This window comes from Danio rerio, chromosome 6 (assembly GCF_049306965.1).
Source record: "Danio rerio strain Tuebingen ecotype United States chromosome 6, GRCz12tu, whole genome shotgun sequence".
Lineage (NCBI taxonomy): Eukaryota > Metazoa > Chordata > Actinopteri > Cypriniformes > Danionidae > Danio > Danio rerio.
In genome coordinates this window covers 50,154,738-50,167,962 of record NC_133181.1, presented here as the reverse complement: position 1 = coordinate 50,167,962, position 13,225 = coordinate 50,154,738, and the positions used below count along the sequence as shown (strand labels likewise).

General features: G+C 36.1%; 1 protein-coding gene across 8 annotated transcripts in view; it reads left to right on the top strand.

Moving 5' to 3' along the window:
• The window catches only part of magi3b (membrane associated guanylate kinase, WW and PDZ domain containing 3b), a 248,841-nt gene that overhangs the window by 154,628 nt on the left and 80,988 nt on the right, over positions 1-13,225 (top strand). For all 8 annotated transcript variants that reach the window (XM_073954525.1, XM_073954524.1, XM_017356705.4 and 5 more), the window contains one exon: positions 3,586-3,702. In XM_073954525.1, coding sequence (XP_073810626.1) covers positions 3,586-3,702 — 117 coding nt within the window. The remainder of the gene's footprint in view (positions 1-3,585; positions 3,703-13,225) is intronic.

Below are 13,225 nucleotides of genomic sequence, written 5' to 3'. Positions count from 1 at the left end.
TTGAGCGCTAATAGAAAGTACTTTTGGTACTAGTGAAAGCACCCTGTAGGAAAATCATGCATGACAGCTCAGTTGTTTTCCAAGGCGGTGTAGAGAGTGAATGTAACTTTTGCTTCACTTTTAATTTGATGTTCTGTCTTGCTTGAGTCTTTTCTTGTTCTTCTTATTTTTTTTGTCCTCTATCTCTTCGGGTTTCAATAGAGATCTCAACAATGTGTCATATTATTTTTCAAAAACTTTCAAAATTGCCCATGTAAAGGTTAAAAAACATCAAATAATCAGAGCTATACTTTACATTTTATTATATAGCACTATAATATATAATACCTGAACAACAGGATCAAAGACATCTCCATTTAGTGTCAATATGCCCATTGGTATTTATTTGTATTTCATTTTTTTGTAACATTTCAAGAGTTCACACTTAGATATTAGGGTTGGGAAATGTCGACCAATTTGGCATTGTACAATGTCTAATGTGAAACATAGCGCAGGACAATGGCATTGTCATCTCATTGTCGGCGGTGAATAAATTATTAGTTTCAACTACCTGACCCATATGGTCTTTGTTTTACCCATAACCAAATCATAAATAAATAAAGATAGGTTACACACAAATCACCGCCTGTCAATCACTTTTTCCGCTGGACTCTGGCATGAATAGGCAGAGTGATCTGTGTCGTTATAATGGCATTCACAAACATTCTTGGTAAAAAAAAGGTGCGCAAACAAACAGTTTTTGAAGTTTTCACTAAAATTACTATGTACAAGCGTGAAAGCAAATGATTGAAGCAGTGTACTGACGCTGTGACATGTTACATGATAGATTCTAAAGACAGAAGAGTTGTTAAATAGAGACAACGTGCACTGCTCTCAGGGTTGACTACTGGAACTGAAACTGGACGCTGCAGCGCATAACAGTGTATGTGTGTGTGTGTAGTCATGTGAGGTGCATTTTCTGTGGTATAGTGTGGACGGAGAATTTTTTAGAAATACTAGATGAACCGCTAGTGTGGACGTGGACTGTTTTCGTTCTAAAATGCCATTTTAAAACTAACACCTATCAGTGTAAATGGGGCCGTAGTGTGTATTTTTCACAAGTGGGTTGCTGCTACGATGTGGGCGAGCCGGAGGATCGGGAGGCAGGCTCAGCATCACAATGTCTATCAACCCAACCCTATTAGATATTGCTTGACGCTATTAGAAGATTTGGCATGCTGTCCTGGGAGAGAACTCTGAGCTCGAGGATGATTTAGCCCAGAGCTCTTGCCTGGTCTATTAGCATGTAAGAGGGTCCAAGATCAGGTATTTCTCAAGACCTCCCCCTGGTAAAAAGAAAAAAAGGAGTAAATAAGGATGGAATGGGGGGATTCTTTAAAAACGAAGATAAGGCATTAGGGTAAAATCAGTCTATTTATTGTAGGCTTGGATCAAACTGGTTGGATTATTGCTGATTACAGATAAGAGTCCAGCCGCGATCAGTCATATTATGTTCATATGATATTCATCATATCAAACTAGTTTATAAAGCTTCACTTATAAGTGACAGTTTTAGGATAGCATTATTAATTGTATCTACGTCATCTTTCTGTCAAACTCACATTTTAACTAGTTATTTTAACCAAACAAATTACTATAAACTGGTAGCAATAACAACAAACTGCTAAATATGCATTACAAAAAGAGAGTTCAATACAGCGTTTTGATGCAATATTAAGACAAGGACTCATTATTGATCTTTCTATTGTAATATTTATTAACAAAATACACAATATATTATAAGATGATTTGTTTTTGAATGAATGGCACAATATGTCTGGATGCAAAGAGAAATCTTGCCAGTTTTTGACATTAGTTCATGTGTGCAAAAACTCCAGTTATAACGACTGAAGCTGTGAAATTTCTGATCATTTACAACAGTTAATTAGAGCGTGCTCTCAAAACTTTGGCTTTTTTAACGCTGATTAATCATACATAAATATGATGGATTTTGCATATTATTTTGTTGCACTTTCACATTTCAGCTTTTCACTGGTAAGTTAAGAATATCAGCTGTCTGCCTGAAATAAGCTCATTTTGAGCAGCTTTAGAACTTTGCATTAGTTTAGTTTCTATGGTGAAGCATGAAGCTTCATTTAAGCAAAGTGGCCGATTTGAGATTTGTTCTTAAATTCAGGCAGTTCTATTCTACATTCTGGACATTCTCAATGCCATCTGTGGGAAGCTTCTCTCTGGGGCACAGAAATCACAATCTCCACGTATGGGACTTTAATGCTCAAGGGGAATCTCAACAGCTGTAATACACTACTTTAATTCTGAAGGCCCATTTTTTTCAGTTTCAAACTGTAGGGCAGTTTTGTTCCTTAAATTTGAGGGTTTTTTTCAACCCTAGTCAGCAATTGTCTATTTTCTAGACAGAATCATCTGACATTTTCCTCAACATTTGTCTAACATGAAGCACAAATATGAACCCTGTATTCAGTCTCTTCACAGGAATGTAGCAGTGAATCAAAACATTTCACCAAAGTTGTCCTAAAATATTGAACAACACCCATTCATTTCTCAAGACAATTTTGAAAAACTTGATCTACTTCAAATGTTGACAACTGTAGTTCACCCCCCCCCCAAAAAAAAGAAAAATTACCTAATTTTATTATTATTAATTATTAACATAATTTACTTTCCCCTTAAGCTACCCTCAGTGTATATATCTTTCTGCTTTTAGTTTTACGTGTTGTTCTGGCTCTTTCATGTCTTTGTGTTTCTATTTTCATGTTTTTGTATTTATGTATTTTTTATGTTGCGAAGTACTTTCATTCTTGTGGCTGTTTTAAATGAGCTATAGAAAATTAACTAAACTTAAAACTTGGTGTATAATGGTGTTGTGTAGTGGCCATTTGTTATGGAGCTTCTAAAAGCGTCTAAATAAATAAAATAAATAAACAAATAAATAAAACAAAAAAGCCAATAAAATAAAGAAATCAATAAATATAAACAAATAAATAATAAAATAAATAAAGACAAACAAAATCAATTAAAAAATAAAAATAAATTAATTAAAGGAATAGAAAAATAAATCCATCTTCCACTACAAAAGCATATTATTTCATGCGTCAAACATGGAATCAGAGCTCAGCCAAGAAGATGTTGAGAATGTATTCGGCACCCACTGGAATTCAGTGATTTATGTTTATCTTAAAAAAATAAATAAATGTATTTTTGATGACAAAACACAGAGACATACATAAACCCCCTGACGGACTATGGGTTATGTTTGCTACAGATATTCATGCACTTTTGGAAGCTTAAAAAAAGAGCTACTATTTCAGAATCATTAAATAACATGGAAGAGTCAGAATAAAGTTTAAAACTAATCCAACTGTGTTCGTTTGACAGAAGATAGTCATAAACATCGAGGGTGTCTTGTAGGTGAGGAAACTATATTTTTGGTCGAACTATTCCTTTAACTTTTAAGAGAGCAATATGTATCCCCTCTGGGAGAGGAGAGTCTACATGTTAGCACAAAGCCAAGCATCTGTTTTCATAACATTTTCTAAATGTCTTTCTGTCTTCCTCTGTTTGCAGGTAAAGTGCTGAACTCTGATTTGAGGCATTATCTCAGCCTGCAGTTTCAAAAAGGATCAATCGACCACAAACTGCAGCAAGTGATCCGAGACAACCTGTACCTGCGCACCATTCCATGTAAGACACAAACACACACACATTTATCTGACTTCCCATAGACCTTAGGAATTTATGCTGATATAAATCAGTTTTTCGATTTTCTTAAACATAATACTCACAGATTTTTTTTTGCTCTTTTTCTAAAACAAAAAAGCACATAGTTAAGTTTGATTTATAAATTAACAAAACTGCTCCACAGTGTTAACATTTCCATTATTTAATACATTTTGTGGAGTCATTCGGCTCTCTCTGTGAAGGTAAACAAATACAAAATAAAAAAATTCATAAACATTTCTGAAAATAAGTTTTCTCCCTTAATCCAGGTCTGATCTGAGCAGTATGTGCTGCACATTTTTTTTTGAGATTTTATTATATTTTGTTTTATTAGTTTTATTTTGCGCAGCATTTTCAAAAATTTATCTTCACTTTACGGTGGTGCAGTGGGTAGCAAGATTCCCTCACAGCTAGAAGGTCGCTGGTGCGAGCCCTGGCTGGACCAGTTGTCATTTCTGTGTGGAGTTTGCATGTTCTCACCATGTTGGTGTGGGTTTCCCCCCGGTGCTACGGTTTCCCCCACAGTCCAAAGACATGCGCTATAGGTGAACTGAATAAACAAATTTGTCCGTAGTGTATGAGTGTGAATGCAAGACTGTATGGATGTTTCACAGTGTTGGGTTACAGCTGGAAGAACATTATTATTGTTATTATTATTATTGTTGTTGTTGTTATTGTGAAAGTTTTCACTTGAAATTATTTTCTGTACAATTTTGCATTGTTTATCTTTTATAATGCTTTTTTATTTATATTCAACCAAACATTAAAGGAACATCACACATTTCTGCTTTATTTTTGCTTTTCTTTAAAGGGACACACAGTGCATCCGGAAAGTATTCATAGTGCTTCACTTTTTCAACATTTTTAAAGTTACAGCCTTATTTCAAAATGAATTAAATTTATTTATTTCCTCACATTTCTACACAAAATACATAAAAAACCTGAAAAAAACAAATGTACATAAGTATTCAGAGCCTTTGCTGTGAAGCTCTAAATTGAGCTAAGGTACGTTCTGTTTCCACTGATCATTCTTGAGATGTTTGAGCAGCTTAATTGTGGTAATTTCAGTGGATTGGACATGATTTAAAATGGAATACACCTGTCTATATAAGGTCCCAGGGTTGACAGTGCATGTCAAAGCACAAACCAAGCATGAAGACAAAGGAATTGTCTGTAGACCTCCAAGACAGGATTGTCTCGAGGCACAAGCCAGGGGAAAGTTACAGAAAAATTTCTGCTGCTCTGAAAGTTCCAATGAGCAGAGTGGCCTCCATCATGTGTAAGTGGAAGATGTTTGGAACCACCAGGACTCTTCCTAGAGCTGGCCGGTCATCTAATCTGAGTGATCAGGGGAGAAGGGCCTTAGTCAGGGAGGTGATCAATAACCCGATAGAGCTCAGACAGAGTGACCAGTGTTCTTCTGTGGGGAGAGAGAATCTTACAGAAGAACAACCATCTGTGCAGCAATCCTCCAATCAGGCCTGTATGTTAGAGCGGCCAAACAGAAGCCACTCCCTGCCTGGAATTTCCCAAAAAGCATCTGAAGGACTCCCAGACCACAAAAAACAAAATTCTCTGGTCTGATGAGACTAAAATTTAACTCTTTGGAGTGAATGCCAGGCGTTATGTTTGAAGAAAACCAGGCACCGCTCATCACCAGGCTAATAACCTCCCTACAGTGAAGCATGGTGGTGGCATGATGTTTTACAGCAGCAGGAAATGAAAGACTAGTCAGGATAGAGGGAAAGATGAATGCAGCAATGTACAGAGACATCCTGAATGAAAACCTGCTTCTGAGTGCTCTTGACCTCAGACTGGGGCGACGGTTCATCTTCCAGACAATGACGCAATGCACACCGCCAAAATATCAATGTGGTGGCTTCACAACAACTCAGTGAATGTCTCTGAGTGGCCCAGCCAGAGCCCAGACCTAAATCCTATTAAACATCTCTGGAGAGATCTGAAAATGGCTGTACACCGTTGCTTCCCACCCAACCTAATAGAGGAATGGGCAAAAATTCCCAAGGACAGTTGTGCCAAGCTTGTGCCATCATATTCAAAAAAAGACTTGAGGCTGTAATTGCTTCCATCAACAAAGTATTAAGCAAAGGCTGTGAATACTGATGTACATGAGATTTTTTAGCCTTTTTATTTCTATTAAATTTGCAATAAAATATTTTAATCTATTTTGGAATAAGGCTGTAACATTAAAAAATGTGGAAAACATGAAGCCCAATGTTGTATGTACTGTATGACAATGTATGTTACAAATGTATTGCCAAAGCATTTATAAAGTTTACATTAAAAACAACATATATCAACTTGGTAAACACAGTAAATAGTAGTAGTAAATTTAACAATCAACATTTTAGGAAAAAAACAGTAATAATAATAATAATAATAATAATAATAATAATAACAATAATCAGTATATTTATAAGGATTCATTTACAACCATGTAGAAGTGTGTGTCTCTTAGCCTTTCCCTATCTCGGTACGATGATCTGATCTCACCTGTCAGTGTTTCCTGATCTGGTGTTTGCAGTGAATCGTGTGTGTGTGTGTGTGTGTGTGTGTGTGTGTGTGTGTGTGTGTGTGTGTGTGTGTGTGTGTGTGTGTGTGTGTGTGTGTGTGTGTGTGTGTGTGTGTGTGTGTGTGTGTGTGTGTGTGTGTGTGTGTGTGTGTGTGTGTGTGTGTGTGTGTGTGTGTGTGTGTGTGTGTGTGTGTGTGTTTGTAGTTACTGAGACAGACTCTTCCGTCCCTCTGCCGGCTCTCCTCTGAGCTGTGTTTCTCTAGAGGCTTGTTGCGGAGTGGTTTTTCTGAGAGCATCTTTCTTCTCCGAGCAGTAGCACTGCTCATTAGCTTCTCATTCAGCTAGTTGGTTGTTCCCTATTTAGTCTAATTTGATAAGTGACAGTGACAAATGTGTCATGAAACACTCTGAGGGGCCAAATTTACTATGACACTTTAGGACACAATATTTTTTAGTGGACAAAGAAAAAGAGATTTATTTTATTATATATGTGTGTATAGGCAGGACGGTGGCTCAGTGGTTAGCACGGTGTCCTCACAGCAAGATGGCCCCTGGTTCATGTCCCGGCTGGGTCAGTCTGCATTTTTTGTGTGGAGTATGTTCTCCCCATGTTAGCCTGGGTTTCCTCCGGGTGCTCTGGTTTCCCCCACAGTCCAAAGACCTGTGGTACAGGAGAATTGGATCAATCAAATTGGGCGTAGTGTGAATGAGTGTGTTTGAATGTTTTCCAGTACTAGCTTGCTGCTAGAAGCGCAACCACGGTGTAAAATATATGCTGGATAAGTTGCTGGTTCATTCTCCTGTGGCAGCCCCAGATTAATAAAGGGACTAGCCGAAAATAAAATGAATGAATGAATGAATGTGTGTGTGTATAGGTGGCACAGTGGCTTAGTGGTTAGCACTGTGACCTTATAGCAAGAAGTTCGCTGGTTTGAGGACTGGCTTGGTCAGTTGGAACATAAAACTATTAAGTTGTCGCAAAAAAGCTAAAGTATTATGTTGTTTCAGCTCAGTTTGAAAAAAGTAGTTTGAACTAACAGCAAACAAAATTTTGAGTGCGTTTTTTTCTGTTCTATTTGTTGTATATTCTACTTTTTAACAAGAAAATTTTGAATAATATAGCGAATATTACTCCATAAGTGTCACTACGGTCCTTCAGAAATTTCTTAATATGCTAACTGATATCCAGAACATTTTTCAGAACATTCAGAACATTGTTTTCCAAAATTCATTCATTCATTTATTTTCTTTTTCGGCTAAAATTTAACTTTTTTTTTTTTTTTTGATAAACTATATTAAATAGTGTATAATTAATAATTAAAAAGAAAACATGAAAAAAGAACTGACCTCAAACTTTTGAAAATATTTTTTGCAAGCAAATTATTAATTTTGTTGAGCAAGAAATCATTAAATTAAATTAATTAAAATAAATGTTAAATAAAAAAACATAATAATAATTTAAACATAAATAAAAAATAATCATTAAATTAATTCATTCATTTATTTTCTTTTCGGCTTTGTCCCTTTATTAATCTGGGGTCGCCACAGCAGAATGAACTCGCCAACTTATCCAGCATATGTTTTACACAGCACATGCCCTTCCAGCTGCAACCCATCACTGGGAAACATCCATACACATTCATCCACACACATACACTATGGCCAATATAGCTTATTCAATTCACCTATAGCGCATGTCTTTGTAATGTGGGGGAAACTATAGGCACCCGAAGGAAATCGAAGGAAACGGGGAGAACATGTAAACTCCACACAGAAATGCCAACTGGCCCAGCCTCGACTCAAACCAGTCACCTTCTTTCTGTGAGGTGATCGTGCTACCCCCTGCGTCACCGTGACGGCCTTAGCTAAAATTCAATCAACAAAATTATTTATTTATACACTGTAAAAAATACATGGCTACACTTAATTCAAATCAAATAAACTTGACCAATTTTAAGTAGATTGAACTTAAAGCAATAAAGTTGTTAAAAAAAATCTTAGTTATTGTTGTTTCACCTCATTTTAAATAAGTAGTTTGATCAAGCAGCAAAATCATTTGTTATGAATCTACAAAAAACACTAGAGATCCACCGTAGCTCAATCAGTTTCATGCTGATTGTGGCTCCTGTCACACTAAATTTCCTTCTGAAGTATTTGAGTGTTAGAAAAGAGCAGCTTAAGTTTATTTTTAACCATTCATGATCATCATCATGAGATTTTGCACGGCACATTCCAGCGCTGATTGTTTTGTGAATATGTCACAAGCTAATGAAGACTATTACAAAGAGGCTGTTACTGAAGGCAGCCTGAGGCGGCACAAATAATATTAGACATGACAGCAAACATGCAGATTATGGAAGAAAAAGTTTCTGATGTCACGTGTAAAAAGGGCATTTACATCCACTTTTTAAAGGCACAGCAACAGTAAATATTTTAAAGAATGCTGAAACCTGTAAACATTTGACTTCTATAATAAGAAAAACAAATACTAGGGAAGTCAACGGTTACAGGTTTTCAGCAATATAGGGTAAACACAATAAAATAGTTTTTCTTTTTGACATTAGAATATTCTGCTTTTCCCATTGGAAGATTATTTTGCTTGTTTTAAGGAAAAAGTCACTTGATTTCAGCTTACTATTTCTTAAACAAGACAATATGTTTTGCTTTTCTAGAAAATGCTTCTTGGTTTAAGAATTTTCATATATTTAGACTAGAAACAAGACAAAAAAGTAAGAAATGCTTTTTTTTTTTTTTTTTTTTTTTGCTGCATGGTCTTTTTTTGCAGTGTCAGATAGTCATCTTCATTATATAAAAAGGAGCATTTATTTCACTAAACTTCAAAATTCATTTGTTTGAATAATTAAGTGAATCGTTTACCCAATAATGAAAATTCTGCTAAACACAAAAGAAGATATTTTGAAAAATGCTGAAAACCGGTAACCATTGACTTCCATAGCATTTGTTTTTCCTACTATGGAAGTCAATAATCAGATGTTTCAGCATTTTTCAAAATATCTTCTTTTGTGTTTAACAGAAAAATGAAACTCAAAGATTGAGGAAGACTAAATAGTAAGTAAATCTTCTTTTTTGGGTGACCTATCCATTGAAATGATCAAAATCACAAAAAAACGCAAGGCACAGTGGCTCATTGGTTAGCACTGTCGCCTCACAGCAAGAAGGCCTCTTGTTCGAGTCCCGGCTGGATAGTTGACAATTCTGTGTGCGTGTTCTACCTGTGTTCACGTGGGTTTCCTTCTGGTGTTCTTGTTTCCTCTATACAGTCCAAAGAATAAACAAATTTCCCAGTACTGGGTTGCAGCTGGAAGGGCATCCGCTGCATATAACATATGCTGAATAAGTTGTGGTTGATTCCGCTGTGGTGACCCCTGATGAACAAAAAGATTAAGCTGAAGGAAAATGAATGAATGACTTAAATAAGTAAATATATTTGATTGGCATAAAGTGTAACAACATAATTTATCCGTGTCAAGACTGCTTAAAGGAAGTCAAAGTAAAAAAGGAAAGGTTGTAAAAACTTTGACTGACATTATAAATGGATTTGAGGGGAAAGTGACCCATTTAAATGACTTGGGAAAAACAGCCAGCGGAGGATGTTTCGCTGTGCATTTTATCACCAGCAATAAACCTAGACATCAGCTTTACTATCCCAGCTGTCGGAACCGTCTAATAATAGACTTCTTGATTAACACATTGTAGGATTTATTCTTAAATTTGTCAAAGTTTAAAACTGACGATATAATTATGAATAATTCCCCCCCCTGTAAGAATAAAGAATTACTCTTTGATGTTTAGGGAAAATTAGCAGGCCTGAGATGACCCAAATTAAAATAAAACGACACACAAAAAATGTAATTTAATTTAAGCGTAGCCTCTACTTGTCCTTAGGTCACTCTGTTCTTGGCCTAGTTACTCTCTTTCTCTCGGTTTCTTTCTTTACCTTAGTCAGTAAACTATAGGAACAGCCCAAAACGGCAGGTTAAAGAAGGGAAGAAAGTAGAGTTGGAGGATGCGAAGGCCTCCGGTGTTTGCAGACACAAAGCTGCTTTATGGAGGCATGAACAGAAGCTCTTAAAAGCTTCTGTGATGGAGAGGAATAAAGAGCAGCCTGAGGTTGCTCTCACATCTCTTCTCCACCAGAGTCCTGCTCGCCTGAGGGACCTGCGGACTGTTTTCAGAACCGGACTCTCATTAAACTCTCTTCAGAGGCCAAGCGAGATGTAAATGCCTGGTGTTATGAAACCTGCGCACAACCTGCCACATCACAGTCTTTGTTTGCTATAGTCAGAGTTTAGCCTCTGTATTATTTCATAGCAATTCTGCATTTAAACCTCACAAGATGTACATGTACTTTGTAAAACCAAAATCTGTAAAATGAATAGTAATAAAATGGCAGCTGTTATTGCTGGAATTTAACTGTTGAAAATACAATAGGAATGAAAAAGAAAAAGTGTGTGCATTCATTTATTCCTTTTCTTTTCGACTTAGAATCTTCATTAATGCGGGGTCGCTACAGCGGAATAAACCGCCAACTTATCCAGCACGTTTTACGCAGCGAATGCTATTCCAGCTGCAACCCATCACTGGGAAACATCCATACACACTCATTCATGCATATACACTACAGACAATTTAGCTTACCCAATTCACCTATACCACATGTCTTTAGACTTGTGGGGGAAACCGGAGCACCCGGATGAATCATTTTATAGTAAATTATCACTTCTGGACACTGTTAACATAGGGCTTCTTTTTGGCACATTACAGTTTTAATTGGTATTTGTGGATGTTACTACATATTGTGGAACTTGACTAAGATTTGCCGGAGTAGTCCTGAGCCTATGTGTTAATATTGCTTATAGATGAATAAGGGTTCTTAATGCAGTGCTGTCTGAGGGATCGGACATCACGGTTGTTCAGCTTATGCTTGTCGTCACCTTAGAGTTCTAAGGTTCTATCTGACGTTTTTGTTCAAATTGAGTTATTGACGTATTCTTATTAAATGACAACTTATTTACATTATGGGATGTTTTTTTATAAGTTGTTTACATTTTAGGACCTTTTATTTAAAAAAACAAAACAAATGTTACACACATACTGTTTGCTATGGAATGCAAAAACTTTGAAGCTCAATATCTCAAAATCATTTAGAACGCAGATAGAAACTTATAATTTCAAGGTGACGATGTGTCCTTGTCCTTTATGCACTGAAATTCCTCCAGATTCCTTGAATCTTTTAGTGATGTTGTTAGGGATGGGGACCGTAGCTTGGTACTTTATAATTATTGGTGCTACATTATAAAAGACCAGTATCGATATGCTCTGACGTTGACGGTTCTGCTATCGATACTGGAGAAGTATTGCTGAATAAACATTACTCACAAGAGCCTAATTTAACTGACCAACATTTATAATTTGCGATAATTGATATTCGTCTGCACAGTTGGCAATCTCACCTGAGAAATGCTTGTGTTTCCAGTGCGTGCCTTAAGTATAAAACTGATAAGAGAACCGATAAGTGGTATCAACAAAAGTAGTAAGCAAACCTTAATGATGCCCATTCCTAGATGTTATGCACTGTTGAAGTTGAAATATTCAAATGTCTTCCTATCTTTCTTTGAGGAACATTTCAATAAATGTCTCATGTATTTGTTGGCAAACTGACGATCCTCTGCTAATCTTTGCTCCTAAAGGACTAGACCTTTCTTGGATGCTGCTTTTGTACTAAATAATAATTACAATCACCTGTTGACATCACATGTGTCCAATCACATCATTATTAAGCCAATTTACTGTACTTGATTACTAGCCCTAAACTGTTCTCGTCCCAACTTTTTTGGAATGTGTTGCAGGTCTGAATGAATGTATATTTCATGAAATATTGAGTTTATATTGTCAACAATGAAATACAAGTCAAAGGGAGTCACTACTTTGTTTTTTTTATTTGTGTTTTCTATATTGTCTAAACTTTTACACAACTTAACTTTGTTACCCAGACAAACCCACAACCCTATATTCTTAGATCCTTTTTTACGATAACAAAATTTTAGTGCGAAATAAATCGAGAGGAAAAGCATTGCATTAAGAACTGAATTGGAAACCATTTTATGCCCTTCTATATCGTTATTTTATAGATGTCAAACAAGTTAACTCTTTTAACCTCGCCTGCAGACATTTAATATCCATAACCACGACTGCTGTTCCAGTTCCCTCTTCTTGTGGCATTTAAACAGTCGCTCTCTTAGGAAAATGTAAAGGAGACCATTTTTAATATTATTTGCTTTAAGTTGGAGTCAAGTCTCCTCAGACACTTGACTCTGGCATTTCAGTTTGCTGGTTCTAATGTAAATGTCCTTCAAATAATAGTAGAGCCTGGTGGCATTTTCTAGCACACACACATGAACAGAGCTGAGAAATGTCATCTTTTATTTTTGGCCTTTCCTTCGCAAAAAACCACCCTCGGATGTCTCTTATGAGGATTTTGCTGCTAAACAACCCACCTCTGAAATTAGGCCCAAACGGGTACAGTTTATATTTGATGTTTTTCAAGTAAACACACTCACGCAGGCTTAAACAGGCAGAATTTAAAATTTTTTTATCTTGGCGTACATCCATTGAGGAATGGAATAATTCACCCAGAAATGAAGATTCTGGCATCATGATGCTAGAAATCCATGTTTTGTTTTGTTTTCTTCTGTAAGTCACATAATAGTTTATAATGCATTTAACCATGCAACTCTTTTTCTGCCATGAGACAAAAATTGAAAATAAATATAATTGGAGTTTAGTATATCACAATTATAAATTGATATCTGACCAATATGACTTTACATTTAACCCTTTCATGCCTCTTCTGCAACGTGGTGAAGTCTAATTGGGATACAGTTGACGTGAATATAGGGTCATTTATTTGACACTGCACAAAAAATAATATTT